Below are 21,538 nucleotides of genomic sequence, written 5' to 3' on the forward strand. Positions count from 1 at the left end.
AATTTCTCATTTTTAAACAATGTAAAATCTCACACACTAATTATCTTCAATTTTATCGATAAAAAATAGATCAATATAATAGGAATTAAATTAACATGAATTCCTAACGAAGATGATCGAATCAATTTATGATCAATTCGATACTTTTTACCATGTCCAAAAGAATGAAGAAATGCCTACAAATCAACTTGCATATATATTTTTCTTTATTGGCCGGTTATGCTTTCGAGAATCATCACTAGCCATGTCTTTAAGCTGAAACAGCATGCATGCCTACTCTTACCAAAATTTCCAGTCTTATTTGAGAGAATAAAATATAATTTACATCATCTAAAAAATGACAAAAAAAAATAGGAGAACCTAACTAACTATATATAAATATGCATATATATATATATATGCAATTGACAACTGATGTTACATCGACCATTGGAGCATTAAAGACATGATGATAAATGAGAAATCATACAAAATTATATTATATTATTATAATTAAATATATTTGATGCGAGTTGGGGAATGATAATCCAATTATAACATATATTAATGTGCAATACTGTACACATCTAATCTTTCCCAGCTATCCAATTAGAATTTCTGATTCCGTATGGCGTAGGCAAACTTAACGAAATTGAATTCATACCTCACAAGCAATCTAGAGAGAGAGAGAGAGAGTAGGTGAGTGGTTGCTTTCATTGGAGAAGCATTATTGTCAAACTTTGGGTAAATTGCTTTTATATTTTTTACTTTGAAACAGGAAAGAAATGTAAGATAAGGAAAAGGATCCCACAACCCTTGCAACCGACCCTACCCACTTCCTATATTATACTCCATAATATATTATCACGGGATAAATAGAAAGCACAATAGATTGAGAGTGTCTCCACACTACAATGATAGATTCGTATATCAGTAGGAAATAGTATTTTTTAGCGATAAGAACGCATGACTCATTCCTAAAAATTAGTTTATCCCACATGTCTGCAAAAAGCTTGAAAAATAATAAACGACAAAGCAAATTATCCAACGAAAGGTGTCTTAAAAGTCAAAAGTAGAAAGAAGAAAATCATCAATATTCGATGATCATCATCGGTGCCAAAAAAAAAATAAATTATAAATATTTTTTCCCGAGCCACTCCAAGGGACGTTTGCTTAGTGGAGGCAAAATATAAATGTAAAACCTTCCCATGAAAGTAAATAATAGTAATCAGCAACACCACTATGCACCACTCAACAGCAGATAAGAGGGGTGAAATGCCCTAAAATAAAGAACATAAGAAATAAGTACATCTCATTCAGTATACTGAAGCAACTAAGGTTATTCATGTGAATCAACCTGTTTAGAAGGAGAGCAGCAGCGCTGTCACGATTGTTGATATCTTGATCCCGTGGAATTTTTCCAAATAACAAGCAAAGATTTGTAAAATGAGAAGTTTCAGTTGGGATTTAGAGAACATTCATGGAGGAGATGAATGAAATTATTAAATCTAAAATACCATCTCTTAAATACAATTAGTATTTCAGATTCATATTACGGTTTTGTAAGAAGTGTGCATTATTAAAGGAGAAATAAAATAGAACACATAGAAGATCTAACAGAAGATAGAAACATAAATATAAATATTTGTGAAGTATTATTTTATTATCTCAAAGCAAAATTACAGAAATTTGAGGCTCTTCGCCTCAATCTTTAAACGCTCTTGCTCTTCAAAAATCTGCATGTCTTTCCTATCTAAAGGAGTAGCCACTCGAAAAAAAGTGTTAAGCAAAGATTTTAAATCTCTGTTCTCTCGCTTTAGTGCTTCTATCTTCATGTTGGAATCCATAAGAAGCCGCTGAAGGATAGAAATATTCTCGTGGAGTTTGTCAACCCCACCAGTCCTAGATTGCAGTCGCTGAGAATATGCGACAAGGGTTAATGAGTATCGGGTACCGAGACTCACAAGCTCGTAGATAATTTCATTATCTGACTTATTAGTCAGATCATTATTGGATTGCATTATAACACCTACGGAAGAAGCAGAAACAACTGGTGAACGAGGTGCAGAATACCTCATATATTGGTAACGAGAAGATTGCTGAGCCATTGCAAAGTGAGAAAGCAGAAAGAGATTGCAGAGTAAGAATGCAGACTAATTTCAGAAAAGTGTAGAAGATGAGATGCGAAAGAAGATGAACTGAATAATTCTTTTATAGAGAAAATTATAATGAATCATCTCTCGTGGAGCATTTCTCTACAAGAGACAAGAGCGATGTAGTATCATAGTTGCGGCGCCTGACAGCTACAGAAGAGCAATATAGTATCATAGCTGCGGCGCCTGACAGCTACAGAAGACCTGTACAAATTCTACGGATCAGAGTTGTTCGGTCTAAAACAGATAGCCACCGTTTTTGTTGAAAAAAAAGAGAGAGAGAAAGAGGTTAACGACTTAATTTTGATGAATTCTTTACTAACTATGTTATTTAGAAAGACACTTAAAGTATATCATTTATATTTTTTTAAAGCAATCGAGAGTTTATCACTGAAACCGAAGATGTTAGACATGGGTACAGCTGAAAAAATCCAAGGAGGTCGAATCCGCACCGTTTTCCATCAGAAAACCTTCCAAACAGAGCAAAAAAGAGAAAACCAAAGAAGACAACGGCCAAAATCTATTCTTACAGAGCTTTATCAACAAAAACGGAAACCCACATGTAAATTCTATGAGATATGGCAAAAAAAAGTAGAGAAAATAAGTGAGAGGAAAGAGAAGGTGAGGAGCGAAATGATAGGAGTCTGGGTGGGTAAATGGAGAACAGTTTTATTTCGTGAGAGGAATGTGGGAGGTTTGTGTACGTGATAATACACACAAGGGAAACCCACATGCAATGTATTTGTACTGAGAAGTGGATTCTCTCCCACCAAATGAAAACCAGGTGTCCTTAAAGCGGTTTTTGGTTTTGTTTTTTTGGTGAATTACGACTTGTTTGGATGCTCGACTAAGTATGTCTCCGACCCATTAGATCCCTAGATTAATTACTCTACTCGCAACACCATTAACATGATATAACATCATATTTAATACATTAGACTACTCGTTCATTATTAATCAATCATTCAATTACAGTATTGGCATTTCATATTTTTATTTTTTAAATTCTTTTTTAAATTTTTTTACATTTATTTTTTTAAATTAATTTAATTTTTTTATTTATTATTCATATACTAAATATTTAATAAAAAATAAAAAAACATTTGTTCATATACGGGTTTAAACCAGTATATATGAACAAATTTAGTAAAATGAGATCACTAATTAGCTTCCACCTATTCATTAATTAATGGTATGAACGGACAAGATCATACAAACAATGAAATTGTTTATAATGATAAAATCAAGATAATCATGATTAATTGTCAAGATCATCTTCTAAATATTAGTGTAAATATTAGTGTTTAATAATGAAAAGATCATCAGCACATGGAGGCCCCTTTCAGCTTTTGGACGCAAGGGAGAGTTTTCTTTTTCCTTTTTGAAAGACACGCATTTAGCTGTTTTGGACAATGGCAATATATTACAATAAAACTTTCAAAAGCTTGGCCATATCATCAAGCAAGTCAAATATTGTGAAAAAGAGAAAGAGATTTCTCAAAAAACACGTACCCACACGCGTGCGGAAAACAAAACAAAATAAAAACTATACCATAGACATATTTCATCGTTCTTCTTTTCTATTGTCCTCAATCATCCAGACGTCCTATCACCCTGCAAAACTACTGCTGCAACCAAATCTTTTCGCGGATTCATGATGACTTATAATCTATTACTGTATACCTTTAGTTATATTTGTATGATGTTTGGCCAATTACTTGACACCATTGTTTTCATTACAGAAGATAAAATTTAGTGGAAGATGGCAATCCACATGCAGTGTTTTTATTATTAATATTGTTATAATTGATTGAGATAAAGAAGTTTTATATAAAGCCTCTTTATTTAAATCTATGACACAGCATGCAACAGCACAAGGATAGCAAAACTTTCTATCCACCTTAGTATATTAAATTCAATATTTTTGTCTATAAGACAAGCAAGGCTCGACCACCAACACACCATGTGATTTACGCGCATTATCGGCCCCATTCACCACCTAAAAGCTGGCCCACCAAGCCCACAAAGATAAGACCCCTCTACTTAGCGATATCCCATTGGCTATTGATTTTATTAAATTATTTTTCTTCATTCGTCGATTTCCACAAAAGTCAGTGTAATTCACATGCTTGGGCCCGCATTCCTTTATTTTAAAAAAATGTATTTAAAACATGAATTTATATTTGAAAGTGCCACGTATACTGTTTGTTCAATTATCTTACGCGCATTATCGGCCTCATTCACCACCTAAAAGCTGGCCCACCAAGCCCACAAAGATAAGACCCTCTACTTGGCGATATCCCATTGGCTATTAATTTTATTAAATTATTTTTCTTCATTCGTCGATTTCCACAAAAGTCAGTGTAATTCACATGCTTGGGCCCGCATTCCTTTATTTTAAGAAAATGTATTTAAAACATGGATTTATATTTGAAAGTGCCACGTATATTGTTTGTTTAATTATCCAACCACGTCACCTGTGATTTTTTTCTTAAATATATCTTATTTTATAGTTTTATAAAATGTCCAAGATCGGACACTTTTTTTTTTTAAATAAAATTAATTTTTTAATAATAAATTTTATTTTTTTATTTTTAAATGAAAGATACTTACAAAACTAATGACAGCAGTTCTATTCCTTGTCCTCTTTATAATTATTTAGTTCTCTTAGGACCAATTTGTCAAAAGTTAAATTGTCTATATCAATGGTCTGATCATTAGGAAAAGTAGTTGAAATTAACAGTGTTTCAGTGAACATCTGATCGTGATCGAATGGCTGATAGGACTCTCTGCTGCTTTCTGAAAATTCTTCTTCTTGAAGACACGGCATACCACCCACCCGTCTTCGGTTTTATGTGCTGTCCCTAGCCAGCTAGCAAAGTCAAAGTTAGCTGCTGAAATTTGAACAAGCAAACAAAAGACCTGAAAAGAAAAAGAAAAAGAAAGGCTCTAAAACCTCCGACGAGATCTCGGATCTTCCGTGATCGAGGAGATCGGCGACGAAAACAGCATGGACCCGCGAGATCTCGGATCTTCCGTGACCGAGGAGATCGGCGACTAAAACAACGGAGGGTCCATGCTTTCCCTTCCGAAATAAATCTTAACATAAAACAGCCATCAAGAATCTTAAGAGAAAAACGTGAGATGGAGAAAGTAGCACCGAAGCTCCTAAGCCGACGAACTGCACCGAAGTGGTCACCGCTTCCTTGAACGACCGCGTCGAGATCAGGGTCTTGGGTGACATCAGTGCTATCAGCCCCTTTTTGGCCTTCGACCGCCATTTCCACCACCACCCACGGCCAAAACTCGTTTCCCTTAGCTTCAAAAACATCCTTTTGCAGGTGAGCAATCTTCTGGTTAGTAAAAAGTTCAGACTTTTTGGTGGGGTGGAGTGGATCTTGAAGCTTTGGCAGAGAGCTGGGTTCGTGAGCTTCAGAGAGAGAGAGAGAGAGAGAGAGAGAGAGAGATATGAGAGAGGAGAGAGACAAAGAGAAGAAGAATCGAGAAAAATAGAAAAGTAGAAAGAAAAATATAAAGAGCCAACCCTGACACAGTTACTAAAGACCAAAAAATCCTTATATAAAGGGACACAAAGGAAGAAAACAAAAGGTTAAAAAAGTAACTATGCAATAAAAACGGAAGAAAAAAAATGGAACGCAACAATTCACTGCTCATTCCTGTTTATTCATGTAGAAGTGCGTAGATTATAAATGTAAAACTTTTCCATGAAAGTAAATAATAGTATAAAAGAAAAATACAGCAATTGTATTAAAATAACTGTATGTCTGAGAAATTAGAACATAACAAGTTATTTTCTACAACAATAATAGATTGTGGCACCCAAAGACATGGACCATAGTTGAAAGTCTGATGTACAATCTTCACTGTTAAATCAACACAAAATGATAAAAAAATATATATGAGTAGTTTGATGTTTTTACTCTGATCCATCATTTTGTGTCATCCTGTACAGCATTAATAGAGACGACATTGAAATTCTTGAACTGCTTTTGGTTGAGTCGATCGAGGTCTGCAAGAAGTTCAATCTTCCACTCTTTCTGTGAAACTTGTGTCACAAGATTTTCTATATATGACAAATGTTCCTGCAAAGGGAATTTTTAATTATAATTGCATAATTAATAAAAATTTAAATAACTTATATACTGAAAATTTATGTCTTCTAAATTAACACAAATTTTTGAATGCAATGTTTTTAATTAAATTACTATGCATGTTATAAATAAAAATAAAATTGACATAATAGACAAGTATATAAAAATCAATTTCAACGATTTTTGTTATAATTTACTTTTAAAAGTTTTTTTAATATAAACCTCAATGTATTTATAGATAATGTATTAAATATGTTAAAAATTTTGAGATAGATTTTTTTACTCGCAACAATAAAGCGAATGGAAAATAAGAAGATGTACATCTCCAGTATGATTCATAAGCTCAACTGCTGAACAACCGAATGCTTCTTCTACAACTTCACCAAACATAACAGCAGATAGTCTTCCTGTATTATCGTCGAGTTCAACATATGCTCGGCAGCTATAAATTTGTTGGAAATATCATTTTAAGTTAGAATCAATAAAAACTATACATTAAATCTATTACATAAATTATCAAATAAAAGATTTGAAAGATACATACCGTGGTTGGGAAATGCTTTCGTGTTTGCAATGGTAACAAAGGAATGTATCATTGTAATCATATCCAGTTCCTTTATTACAGCCAATACATGACATGTAAAAAAATATCTGGCGCAAATCAACCACAATTATGTTCGCCTTTATCCAAAATTTTATTTTCTGCATCACATTAGTTAGAGACAATTTTTTAGAAGAATTGATTGTATAAATATTTGAATCTGTTACTAAGAATAGGATTTTACCGCCATGGGTTGCAAACTTTTGATGAATTCAGCAACATCACAATTCTTGATTATTTCCCGAATGCCAACAGAAGATAGAGATGCAGATGGGTGTGTCAAGTTTTTTGCAATAATACTCTTGAGTAATAAATCATTAATCGCTGCCCTTAAAATTCATAAAAACAAATACAAAATAAGAAATAAAAATATGAAAATTTCAATATTCAAATTGTATGAAACAAATAATGACTTATTTGTAATGATTACCACTCTTGCAATGAAGTTGCCTCAGGAATAACAGGATTGATCATAAATTTACTTTTCGGACGTGATGATAGAGATAATCCTTCATTAGAAATAGGCATCATAATTAATGCAAGCATATATAATGTAAAAGAAAATATAAGATTGTTAATTATTAAAAATACCATTATAAGAACCAACTCTTATTTTGGTTCCAAGTATAATTGGCTTTGTCTCAATCATTTCCGAGATTTTTTTGCATTCATCTTGCACGAATCGACCCCACATAGTTAAACATATGGGGTTTAAGCTACAAAATTGGAATAAAAAAAAAAAGAATTAGCAAAATATGCAATAAATAAAAATTGGAACATAATTCAAAAATAGTGAACTATTAAAAAAATATTTTTACCCTTGATCGATAACATATATCTCTTGAATAGTTGTTGGTCCATGTGCTAAAGTTATCTCTCTACATGGCTTGATTTGGATTGCAACAGCTAAAATGTCTGACAAATAAGATTTAAATTTTTAGTATATTGATAATTAAATATTCTAAAGTAAAGAGTGAATTACCTATTTCTGCAATTGAATTCTTGTAGGCATCTAATTCATTGAATGGAATGAGTTGGTACTTTGGTGGCTCCAATTGTCCTTCATCCTTTGGAACTTCCTCAATTATCGTTTTAGCATTTAAGATCCATTGATATTCATATGTTTCAATTCTATACTTCGGATCCAATGGCTTCACATATGCATTACTGATGTAATATGACTGGAAAATGTGCAAAGTATCTTGTCGCGAGTCAATATTTTTATCAAATATTGTAACTTGCAGCTGATTTCCCTGTATAATATAAAAAATTGTAACAGATAATTTACAAAAAATAAATTGTAATAAATAATTGACTATAATGATTTTCTTTGATTTTAAATTGTTTTGAGTTATGTGTAAAATTTTTGTTTTTAAATGTGTTACAGGAAGATAACTAAATTAATAGAACATCGTCGACATTTCTATAAGGAAGCCAAAGATTTAAAAAGTCAAACATCAAAAGACCCAACAAATTAGCAGTAAAAAAATAAAAAATAAAAACAAAACTCAATAGATAGAATGCAAAAATAACAAAATCATTTACCAGTTTTTAATCCACTAAAACAAATATAGAACAATAGATAGAAATAAATATTATACTTCTGGATCAATCAATGTTAGGCTTTGGTACTTCACTGGTGAGCGTTGGCCTGTTCGTTTGGGTGACTTTTCTGCCACAATCATTTTGATTTTCCAGTCTCTTGTACTTGGAGTGATATCTTTTATTGATGTATAAACCGTCCGCATCTTTAAAGCTGTTCACACACAAAAATATTAAATGTGTAAGTATAGTCAACGCAATATTAAATAAAAAAAAATTGCAAAGAGAATTTAAGAGTATAATAAATTAAAAAATACAATACTAAATATACAGAAAAGAAAATTCTATTAAGTGCACAATGTTGTTGAAGTAATTAAACTGAAATTATACAATCGAATCATTACCTATTTAACATTAATCTGAAGATGCTAATCTTAATAATTCCGTATAGACAATATTTTTTGTGCAGTTCTTTTCTGATCGCTCAGTTGACACTGGCCGTATTAAAATCCTTACTGTAGATGCAGTCTTTACCCTTGATAAAGCCACATATAATTGACCGTGTGAGAAAACAGGTTGAGGTAAATATATTCCAACAAAATCCAATGTTTGCCCTTGTGACTTATTTATAGTCATTGCAAAACTTAATCTGATAGGGAACTGAGTTCGTTTGAATGGGAAGCCACTATTTTCATCAACATTTGGTAAGAATGAGATCCTTGGAATAAATACCCTTTTTCCGCTGTGATGCCCAACTGCAATTTTTGCATCAATGACATTTTGATCAAAAGCCTGACAAATTAGACGTGTTCCGTTGCATAGTCCTTCTGAAGGATTAATATTTCTAAGCAGCATGATAGGACAGTTTATCTTCAGTAACAATTCATGAGGAGGAAGTCCATTTGGGGTTAGAGTATTTAAAAAATCTTCCATAATTGACTGTTCAGATGTATCTATTACTTCATCAAAGCTATAATATCGCTTAAGCTCACCAGGAAATCTATGAATTAGCAATGCATTTATTTCATCAACATAACTGTTCTTTGGTGTTAATATGGCCCGATTCATCATAGCTGAAATATTTATTGAATATTCATGAATATCATGGAAAACAGCATCTATTAAATGATCCAAAGAAGTACAGTCATCTTCGTAAGGAACAAGCATGCCATCAAGAATTTTTATAGTTTCATCAACTGTGATTGGTGGCATTCCGTTGCCCAATTCTAACACATATTCTGAAAAGACTGGATCCAATCTTGCTCGCATATTTTCAGTCAAATGAAACTTGATCAATGTAGGCCACAAGTAAGAAGAAACCAAACTGGCGTCAACATGTTCTTGTCTTGTTCCTTTACGAACCACAGGTAAAACCTGGCAAAAATCTCCACCAAAAACGACAACTTTTCCACTGAATGTTAACTCTGAATCATTAATGTCTCGTAGCATTTTATCTAATGCTTGAATATGTTGTTTTCTTGACATAGGGGCCTCATCCCATATAATTAACCTTGCCACACGTAGTAACTTTGCGATGGCACTTTGTTTACTGACACAACATATGCTATGTTCATCAGTATCTAGTGGAATCTTAAAGCGCGAGTGTGTTGTTCGACCTCCAGGAAGGATGGATGCAGCAACACCAGATGAAGCAGTTGCAAGTGCGACTAATTTTCTTGATCTTACTGTGGCAAGAAGTGCCTTGTACAAGAATGTCTTCCCCGTCCCAGCAGGGCCGTCGACAAAGAATGTAGCAGCTTCATTAGAAAAAACCTTTTCCAAAACTGAATTATAGACATGTCGTTGTTTACTATTAAGGGCTTCTGATGCAACAATATCTTCTTCTGGAATTTCAACAGCCAATTCATCATCGATTTCCCTAGATTCGAGTTGGTCTTCACCAAAACAAATGTTGTCATCAAGAAGATGGAACGAATTAATGTCTTTCCCCATTGATTCAAGTGTAAAAGAGATTGAGCGCAAAACTTGCATTCTTACATCCGACATAGAATTTTCAGTCGAACTAAAATCAACTGACATATCTTGCTTAAAACGTTCCCAAAGCTCTCTCGGATTGGTTGGATTACAATAAACCAAAATAGTTGCAAATAGTCGTCTCAAACTGGATGGCATTTGATATAGAGATGCTTCATGTAAACAATCTTGTAAGCTACTGTCTCTTTGTAGCAAACCATGCATAGTTGCTGCCTCACGAAATGTTGGAGCCACGACACCATCAACTGTTCTAAGATCTTCAAACGACAAAGGTCCTCTTACATGATTTAGCAATATCCGCAGATAATACCTCTCACCTTCAAATGGATTTGCTGTAATAATTCGACCTATAACAGTTTTTTTTTTTTTTTCCGACGAGTCCACTCTTTGTATTGTTGGCTCCAAACATAAAATTCTGGAAATTCTTTGTATAACAATGTCCTGGCATTTTCATCTACTTGGTTTAATGCAAAGAATTCTGTTAACATTGATTTTGCAGATCGATCAGAGTTGAGAACATTGATTAAGTCTTCATTTGCTCGAAAAGTTACTTGGTGTTTATCCTCAAGATGTAAATGTAAGCTATATACTGATGGGTACATTTCATTAACAATGAAGCCGTATATTCTCCACATAGCTTCAGGTGGAGCAATCCATCGGGCCGATTGGAATTGTTGGATTTCGCCAATTTGTTAATTGGTTTGCTCGGAAACCAAATTGAAAGCAACACGATCATGCCCTTTGTAAACGTACTTATAAAGATATTTGACTACTTTTATCGTAGAACAAATCTCCACATTAATGTGACAGTCAAATGTTGCAAGCAAATATGGATTATATGGAACGACCCAACGGTTATCCAAATTATGGCCTCTCAGTTTGACAGTTATTCCATTGTCAGAATGCTTATATATTTGGAAGCAATCATTTCCAACAGTCGTACTTGATGCATAACTTTTTGGATATTGGCTTTTGCAACAACCATTTTTTTTCATGCAAACATTTGTTGGATTCAACACTTCACATGGTCCATGCATCATATGCTTGATAACAGTATTATGCAAGTGCAAATTTGTATTTTTATCAGGTATTTCTGCCGATACGATCTCATCAAAAGATTCAGGCGCATAGAGTTTCCAATTCCTCTGTAATATAATTAAAAAATGCGCATGTGGAAGCCCTCTTTTTTGGTGCTCAATAACATAAACATATGCCGAGACTTTTCCAAATATCTGCTGCTTGAATAATCGATCCTTTAATTCTTCTAATTTTGCACGAAAGACCCGAGCAACCAAATCAGGCCGATTTTGACTCTCCTCATGCAGGCGTAATTCATTTGAAATTTCTTGCCAGTTTGGATTGCACGTCATTGTTAAAAAAATGTTTGGTTTACCATAACACTGAACTAAAGCCATTACTTCCATATATCTTTTTTGCATATCTCTTGGACCCCCAATAAATGACGAAGGCAGAATAATCCGTTTTCCAACATTAGAAGCATCAGTTTCCCCAAGTGTAATGGTATCAACAATACCTTGATATAACTCAGATCGAATATGTTGTTGTTTGCTACGGAAATAATCTAATCTTGACGTCTCGATCTTAACATACATATCGACAACAAATTGTTGCAATAGGCGACCAGACAGTAACAAAATTGATCTGACATTTTCTCTGATTTGTAACTTGTAACAATAATATTCACGACACGAAACAATTGGATCCTTCCTTCTTCTGTTCAATGCTGCAAAAGTTGTAGGGGAATGAAATATTATAAAATTGCATGTCTATAAACTAAGTACAAAATGAGAAGATTAAGATTACACTATAACCTCGATGTTCTCTTCTAAGTAATTCTTCTGCTGATATTGATCGGTGAGGATCTATTGATCGGGTTGTTTCGTTACTTGTTAATGTGCTTCCTCTATTGACCCTTTGAATGCCTTGGTGCCAACCAGTATCGCCAAGAGGAAATAACAACGGATACTGAAGTGGATCATAGCAGCCAAAATAATATTGAACTATATGACTTCCACTAGAATGACTAAAGACATAAATGTCTCGTCCTCTTAGCTGATTTGCATCATCATTTTCAACCCATATTGCTGCAACTTGTGAAGATGTCGGGACATTGAATACACGTTGATCTAGACCAACATCTGATCTTATATGAATTACTTGATTTTCCAAATTTGACAAATCACCAAGAGATCGAAAGAACAAAGAATATGGATTGATGTGAAGAATATCGATGAGTTGAGCTATAATTGATGGATTCGTTCTGTCTGAATCAGAAATGCGATTTTCTAATTCATGCTCCGTATCATAGAAATACAATTGAAGATAAGAAGGACGACCATTTAAAGGGATTAAATCATTGATATAGTGATAGATCTGTCCCTGAGTTCGAAAGGTATAAATTCCTCTATTTCGTCTGCAAAGATCTTCATCGAATTTAACTCCAAAAGATGTAAACGCGAACTTGTTATTATAAGTCCGAACATAGGTCTTAAAATGCGCAGATTCATCTGTGTTAGATGTGAAAAGATCATAAAGTTGATCAGGGACGGCATTTGTGGCCAAAGAAATTGTCCCATCAGCACAACAAAATCTGTTTGTTTCATGATAGAATCGCTTTGCTTTACAATGTCTGCAACAAGGCACATACGGCAAAGAATATACTTCAGATGGCACGACTTGTAATAATTGCCTAAGTCCAGCAGAGCGGCGATGCCCCTCACCTATTGAGTTCAAAAGTGAATATAAGACAATAGGTGTAAACTCATCGATTGTTTTTTGAATGATTTGACCAAGAACACTACTGGAAGAGTGACAAGAGTTGACAATGGAATCAGAAGAATGAATAATATAATTATACTGGTTTCTTACCCCTACAAGGTGGCGATATACTTGTTTCAAAACTTGACTGTTCCTGAACAACACATGGAGCTTATTTGAATAGAATGTTCCCAAATTTCAATGAAAAAGAACAGAAGGATGTTTGAATACGAAAGATGACAAAATAATTTCAGGAAAACCTGTTGAATCAGAAACTGATTAGAGACGGTTGTTTCATCTATGTATATATTTCCTGATTTACGTGTCAGAAAATCCATAGAATAACTCGGACAATTTGAACGATCTGTCACATTGTTTAATGACGAAGTTGCCTCTGAATCAACCACATAGAGATTTACACCAGGAGGAACACATACTTCATGAGATGAAATCAGTTCACCGATGTCAATATCAGAATGGAAAATCCGTTGTCTCTTTGACACCTTTTGTAGAACAGTAAAGTCTTGAATGATGTTTATATGTTGGACATCATCATTTGAACGGTCATCAATTGATATAGTCAGTTGATCACCATCAAACGAAGTTGAATCTTTTAATTGGAGAAAATCGCTGCTAGATGCCTTTTTTTAGCATATATTTCTCTCCGTTTTCTACGGAGTTCTTCCTTTTTCTCTTCTAATAAATCTTTATACGGGATATTCTCCGCCCGTTGTTTTCTTTGATCTTCAAAAAATAGTCTCCAAACTTAACTTTTACAAAACTAATATTACTATTTCAAAACAAATGCTACATAACTTATTAACACAAGCTTACCACTACTCATTATGTAACGAAGCAAATGATTCTTCCAAAAGTTGGATACTGTTCCACACAACCAAAATTAAATGAATAAATAATAATTGCTTAATGCGAAATCCATATGTCCATGATGCATTTTAAATGCTATAAACAATTTCGTTGATTCATATGTTGAAAAATACATACAACCAAATTATTTATACTTTAAATCAACAAGGAAATGAAGATAAGAAAATAACACATGAAATGGAAAAATACCATGAAAATGGAACTTATGAAAAGCATAGATCGATATCACATATCAAAATTCTTGAATAAAATATTTCTCAAAATTAATTTGCCATTCAAAGCAAGGATCCACAAAAAAATTATAAGTAGGGACCAGGCCCGTTGTTTTCTTTGATCTTAAAAGAATAGTCTCAAAACTTAACTTTTACAAAACTAATATTACTATTTCAAAACAAATGCTACATAACTTATTAACACAAGCTTACCACTACTCATTATGTTAACGAAGCAAATGATTCTTCCAAAAGTTGGATACTGTTCCACACAACCAAAAGAATGATTTTCAATGAAGACCTTGTACAAAGATTTTTGTTTGGAACTTTTGAAACATAGAAGATGATTTAGTGAGAAAATGTTATAGGGTCAAAATCCCAAACACAACTCAGCACCATTAAAAAACTAATCAACATGCTGTGTTGTGGGACCGGCTTATTAGAGGCTGATTTTCTTAATCAAGGGTTAATCTTCCTGCAATACTCGCAGAGAAAGATATTATTTAACGTACACGAAATTAAGAGCTTGTCGGCGCCGTTGGTGAATTATATATTGAGAAGTGTCGCGTCTAAAAGTTTCATAAAAATAAATTTCTAAATTAATATAATTTTTTAAATCTGTTTTATAATAAAATTAATTTTACAATCTCATATATCATATCAAATTATATCAGCTTGTAAGTTTACTTTTGTATAATTTATTTATATATAAAATATTTTTCATATATATATATACAAATAATATGTGTGGTGCATGATTAATTCGTCCAAAACAAAGAGCTAACAACTAAAGAAAAATAAATCTTAGGTCCAATCCAATTGACTTTTAGCACCAAAATGTGATGATGATCATGGAAGCAGCTAGCTAATTGCAAACCACCACGTACGTACATGGTCAATGGAGGATCGGATGGGTTTAATTTCTTAGTGAGGGAAAGACCATTTTAATAATTAAGGCAAACATATATTATTAAATAAAATCACTCAAAACTTTGAGTGATTAATGATACATTATCAATTTAGATAATGATGAAGAAATATTATTTTATAAACTTTAGTTTATAAAATAATATTCTATCTTAATTCCTATCAGTGTTTTATGCACTTTGATTAATTAATGATACCTTATCATTTTATATAATGATGAAAAAAATATTATTTTATAAACTTTAGTTTATAAAATAATATTCTATCTTAATTTCTCTTAGTGTTTTATTAAAGTGTTTATTTTAAATAAAATACTTACACGTTTTTAAATCATCTTAATTCCTCTCAGTGTTTTATGCACTTTGATTAATTAATGATACCTTATCATTTTATATAATGATGAAAAAAATATTATTTTATAAACCTTAGTTTATAAAATAATATTCTATCTTAATTTCTCTTAGTGTTTTATTAAAGTGTTTATTTTAAATAAAATACTTACGCGTTTTCAAATCAGTGTTTAAACTCATCGTTAGATCTTTTTGAAGATCCCGAAACGTAGGACTGATATTAAATACCCAGGCCCCTACCCTTTCCCTTAAGTCTTTTTCTCTTTTTCTTTTCTTTCTTTCTCCCTTTTCTCTCTCCCTCGTGAAGCTTCCAGCCGATCACTGTGCATGAACTTCCTCCACCGTTCGGTCTAAGCTCCAGACGGCACCACCTCCAGCCGCCGTGCCTCACCTCCCTCACCGGCGTGTTCCTCCCTCACCGGCGAACACAACCTCACCGGTGGTGTGCTTTACCGGCCACCCGATCTCTCTCTTTTCTCTTCCAAACAAATGGTTCTTCAACCCTTTTTCACCTCTTTGGACCACCATACACGGCCGAAACGGTCACCAAGCACCACCAACGAAACCACCATGTCAAGAGCTTCCTCCCCATGTCCTTCTTTCTCCCTAACTCTCACTCTTTCTCCGATGGGTCTCCACACACACACGTTCGGTTGCACCGCCGTGCACCACCGTACACGGCCACCCATGGTGTTTCACCACCACCACCTTGTTCCTCTCATCACCACGAACTTCCCCAAGGAATTGCATGGCCAACGGAGCTATGTAGAGCTCTCACTCTCCCTCACTCTCCAAGGCCGAGAATAGCTTCAAACGGCCGATCCGCCGCCGTGAGCCACCGTATGGCCACCACCTCGCCACCACAGCTCCACCACATGTTCCTCTACCTTTCCCTAGCTTCCCATGAAGTTCTATGACATATATTATTAAATAAAATCAAAGCTTATGATCCCTAATGGAAAATAAGTAATGAAATTACGTACCCCGCCCATAACAAAAGCAAGCAAAAGATCTTTTACCGTTCAAGCTTTGAATTTATGTGATATTGGAGACATATTTCAATAGCTAGCTTTCAAAGATTGGGGGGCCTCCCTTGTCTCCTTGGTGGGAAGCATATGTTTCATCATATTCTATTATTATTAATTATTAATAATAATACTTAATCAACGTGCATTGCATTTCGATTATATACTGAGGAGTCAATAGAATGGTAATCCAAATATTGTATTCAAATATATTTGAATGAAAGTTTGATGTATACTTTAAATCAACAAGGAAATGAAGATAAGAAAATAACACATGAAATGGAAAAATACCATGAAAATGGAACTTATAAAAAGCGTAGATCGATATCACATATCAAAATTCTTGAATAAAATATTTCTCAAAATTAATTTGCCATTCAAAGCAAGGATCCACAAAAAAATTATAAGTAGGGACCAGCAAAAAGAGATATAATATATATATATATATAAAGGCACTTACAGGTCTTGAAATGAACAATAGAGAGTCTTTTATATATTTAGATCTCTTGATGAGGACAATTCCTGTTTAGACACAAAAGGCATTGTAAGTTTTAATTGTATTATATATATATATATATATATATATATATACACAGGCAGATTATGTGTAGGCAGATTTTCCTTACCATAAAAAAAAAATAAAACTAAGGAAATACGTACCTTCTGAAACAAAAGCCAAATCAGCTATGCGAGACCAAGTTAGAAGTGAACACAAATTCTGAAACAAAAACCGAATCAGCTATGCGAGATCAAGTTAGAAGTGAACACAAATGAGCCATAAAGACCGTTTTAAGGTGCCTGTTATTCTTAATCATCCAGACGTCCTATCATCCTGTCAAACTACTGCTGCAACCAAATCTCTTTACGGATTCATGATGACTTATAATCTATTACTGTAGTCATATTTGTATGACATTTGCCTGATGAATTTTTGTTGCTTTTCATGTTTGTTTCCTATAAGGTAGGCCAGTACGTACGCAGTGCAATAATTCAACATCGATCATGATAATGATTCCATATTTTTATAACTATTATTATATCTATATGTAACATATTTTTTGCATGAGAATAATGCTTTTACATATCATGGATTATTTTGAAACTTATCATGGATTATTTTAAGAAGTCTTTATAGTGAAAATATCAAAAGCAAAGGAACATTCATATCTTGTGTGTACAAGTAGGATAGATATTGTCGGGGTAAAACGAGATTGATATGAGTCATGATTGGTTTGAGAAATTACGTGCAGCTCTCGACCATGGGGCTATATATACATAGGATTTATATACCACGTACCCCCCATTTACCAAGCTTAGGATTTATTATATATATTAATAAAAAATTTAAAAAATAAATATATATATTTTTATTTAAGTAGAGAGTCTTTTATATATTTAGATCTCTTGATGAAGTCTGTAAATTGATATATTAAAACTTAGTTCAATAATTTATTTCAAGAAGTCGATATCTAATATCAACAACTAAGTTAATTTATATTATATAGATGTATATATATTAGCTATACATGATGATGATAAGATCAAAACAAAACGATCGATATATATCAGCTCTTTGTCTTGTCACGTGGCAAGGCCAGCAGTTACATTGTAGAATCAACCGCCCGTTTTCGAGATCAAATAATATTATATTAAAGTAATAGATTATAACTTTCGATATATTAAAACTTGATATATTAAAACTTAATTCAATAATTTAAAATGCATGGGTGTGTGCCAGCTATTGATGCTCTCTGTCATCAAATAAAATAAAATAAGTGAGAAGATGCGATTAGACTCGGCAACCGAACAAAGCATCTTCACATGGCATCAACTCCAGAATAGTTTCATTGTCACATGGTTTGAAATTTAATCATAGACTAAAGGTATACAGTAATAGATTATAACTTTCGATATAGTACGTAGCAATCAACTAACATTAAAGAATGATTTTGGTCATAGTGATGTTGCATTAAATGACAAAAATGAGAGATCTTGCATTAGATTTGTTTCCCAAATTATGTTAATTCCCAAAATTTGGTGGACAATGGGTAATAATATAATAGAGAAGTGGCCTTCGAGACATGATCTACGTCATAGATATATTTTTTTATTATTAGAAAAGATAATACCGCCATTTCATTATAATAATCAAGAAATACAATGAGGTGAATCCTCCGTGATTACGATGAGTTTAGAAATGGTAAAAATATCTTTTACAAGTAAGTGAGTAATTGTGTTGCTGTCCCTGAGAAATATCTCACTTTACAAAATATTTAAGACAAGATCTTGGGCCATACATGAACATATACTATAAAAAAATAAAAAAAAAATTAATAGATTTTTGTGACTAATTTATTATAATAAAAAAATTATTCACAATTAAAATTAATTATAAGTAATCTTTTTGTTATAATAAATTAATTTTAAAAATCTATTTTTCTTATAGTGATATGGGTACTATTCCAAGCTTAATTTTCTTCTTATAAGGTCTTTGTAGCTTGCAAACAGTCCCCTTCGAATGCAATCTTTGATAATCTCAGATCCAGTGTTAGTTGGGCAGCACAAATGCTCCATATGAATGCGCTGGAAGGGGTCCAGGAAACATCTTTTCTTACCTACGTGATAGATAGAAAGAAGGGTAGAGGTGGCATTATAATATAGAAAATAATAGAATTATTACTTCACTACAATCTATTTATTACTTTTTTAATATTTAATTTTTTTTAATTTTTATTTTATTTAATAATTAAAGAAGCGAGTATAAATAAAAATATGTACTAATTTATATATTAATATTAATTTTTTTATATTTAAATTTTAAATTAATATTATTTTTAATAAAATTTATTTTTTAACTAATCATATTAAATTAATATACATGTTAATACATACTTACGTTTACAATTAAATTTTTTCTATATTATAAACTCCAGTTAATGTGGTGTGGAATATGAGATATGTCAGTGTCAGGTTGTTGATCCCAATGCTGTTTTAATTAAAACGCGTATGGTAGGGATCATTGGATTTCTCCCGTCCACACTGCCCCCTGGCCGTCTTCCCATCAGACATCAATCAATGGAACAGGTGGCGCTATCAAATGAAGACTTTTAAATGTGGAAAGTCTAAATATGGTGGGCCTATTAGTTGAAATTGGGAATTACATTGCACCCACCTCTTTCGCTCTCATCTATCGTCTTCTTATGTATGTGTTTATAATATTTGATAATTATCATCGGTACCAAATAATATCATTTGACTGATGTGTTTTTATTAAATTTGATCACCTTACAATCTTGATTAATTTTATAAGATTCTTTCTTTCGGTTCTTTTTCATCAAATAGAATTAATTAATGGATCCTCTTTTTATAAGTTATTCGTTTCGATCAATAACCATGTATTATCTTTGCAATCCACCAAAGATAATCTCTACATTAAATAAAGTTATCAAAAGATCTCCCGACAAAATATAAAGCATGAAACTAATCCTGCCGCCAACCTTATCTTCAGAAGAAAAAGTTAAAGAGGTGCATTATTTTCCAGTTTTTTAAAATAATGCATGTTGACGTTCTATTATCTCTTCTATTTTTTTAAAAAAAAATTATTTATTTATAAAAAGATTTAAAAATAATAGAACGTCAACATGCATTATTTTAAAAAACTTAAGCTCTCACAACCACTGTTTACTCCTAATCATCTCGATAATCTTTTGTTAAAATCACCAACAACTTCACCACTACATCTAAATCTTAATCATTCTTGGGATCTTATTAAAAAAAAATGATACACATAATTTTTTTCAAAATGTTTTTTTATGTAATTCTATTTTAAATAAGATATGATTTTATAAAATAACCAATAAAAATAGCATCGCTTTTTATAAAAATACTTTCAATTTAAAATAATATATAAAGAATTATAAAAAAATTTATACTTGCATCATTGCTCATAAAAATAATCCCTAACTGTACTTGCTTAGCCTAAAAAATCATGTCAGTCTTCTACCTCAAATATCTTAAAATAAAGATCAGCCTTATTTGAGAGAATAAAATATAATTTACATCTTTTAGAAAATGAGAAAAGAAAATTAGGAGAACCTAACTAACTATATATAAATATACAAGGAGGAGGAATTGCATATAAAGTTCTAATACTGTTCAATACTAACCCCGGTAGTGGGTCTTCAAATCATTATTGTATTTCTATAGATCATCACAATAATATATAAGGATGAAGGTGAAAAACGTTCAAGGCTTTAATGCACATGATACGGGTTAAACACACACACAGAGCTCTCCTTTGCATTTCATCTTCGCCCCTTTGACCGCCCGGTACGCCACCGTCCGGAGGCTGTGTTATACACCACCCCCACCATTCTCTTCCCCTCCTAGTAGAGATCATCCCCACCAATTTTCAGAGCCATCGGACCAGCCGTTAGCCGCCACGAGCCCCTGGAAGTCACGGCACCTGCCTGTTTTTTCTCCCCTGTCGCCGGTTGCTTTCGCAGCCCACAACCGCCGCCGTCTGGAGGCTGTGTTATACACCACCCCCACCATTATATTCCCCTCCTACCATAGATCATCCCCACCAATTTTCAGAGCCATCGGACCAGCCGTTAGCCGCCACGAGCCCCTGGAAGTCACGGCACCTGCCTGTTTTTTCTCCTTTCCATTTCATCGTCGCCCCTTTGACCGCCCGGTACGCCGCCGTCCGGAGGCTGTGTTATACACCACCCCCACCATTCTCTTCCCCTCCTACCAAAGATCATCCCCACCAATTTTCAGAGCCATCGGACCAGCCGTTAGCCGCCACGAGCCCCTGGAAGTCACGGCACCTGCCTGTTTTTTCTCCCCTGTCGCCGGTTGCTTTCGCAGCCCAGAACCGCCGCCATCCGGAGGCTGTGTTATACACCACCCCCACCATTCTCTTCCCATCCTACCAGAGATCATCCCCACCAATTTTCAGAGCCATCGGACCA

The 21,538-nt window shown here is 33.3% G+C and overlaps 1 protein-coding gene across 2 annotated transcripts; it reads right to left on the minus strand.

Moving 5' to 3' along the window:
- Window positions 1-6,486: 6,486 nt before the first annotated feature.
- On the minus strand, window positions 6,487-7,562 carry LOC122280470 (replication protein A 70 kDa DNA-binding subunit B-like). 2 transcript variants are annotated; one of them, XR_006229915.1, is made up of 4 exons: window positions 7,437-7,562; window positions 7,276-7,354; window positions 6,789-7,174; window positions 6,487-6,686 (listed from the first exon to the last, which is right to left on the minus strand). XR_006229915.1 is itself a non-coding variant. In XM_043091373.1 (3 exons), exons 1-3 carry the CDS (start codon window positions 7,537-7,539, stop codon window positions 7,012-7,014), a joined length of 345 nt encoding a protein of 114 aa, XP_042947307.1. In that variant the 5' UTR covers window positions 7,540-7,556; the 3' UTR covers window positions 6,487-7,011. The 2 variants fall into 2 exon arrangements, 1 of the variants encoding a protein (XP_042947307.1); XM_043091373.1 differs by having other exon boundaries at window positions 6,487-7,174; window positions 7,437-7,556.
- Window positions 7,563-21,538: the final 13,976 nt, after the last annotated feature.

The sequence above is a fragment of the Carya illinoinensis genome, chromosome 11, assembly GCF_018687715.1.
Source record: "Carya illinoinensis cultivar Pawnee chromosome 11, C.illinoinensisPawnee_v1, whole genome shotgun sequence".
Taxonomy (NCBI): domain Eukaryota; kingdom Viridiplantae; phylum Streptophyta; class Magnoliopsida; order Fagales; family Juglandaceae; genus Carya; species Carya illinoinensis.

Coding starts and splice junctions, on each gene's coding strand:
- LOC122280470 (XM_043091373.1), bottom strand. CDS start 7,539: ATGTGGGGTCGATTCGTGCAAGATGAATGCAAAAAAATCTCGGAAATG. Junction 7,355..7,436: donor AAGAGTTGGTTCTTATAATG/GTATTTTTAATA, acceptor TTTCTAATGAAG/GATTATCTCTATCATCACGT. Junction 7,175..7,275: donor GCAACTTCATTGCAAGAGTG/GTAATCATTACA, acceptor ATGAATTTTAAG/GGCAGCGATTAATGATTTAT.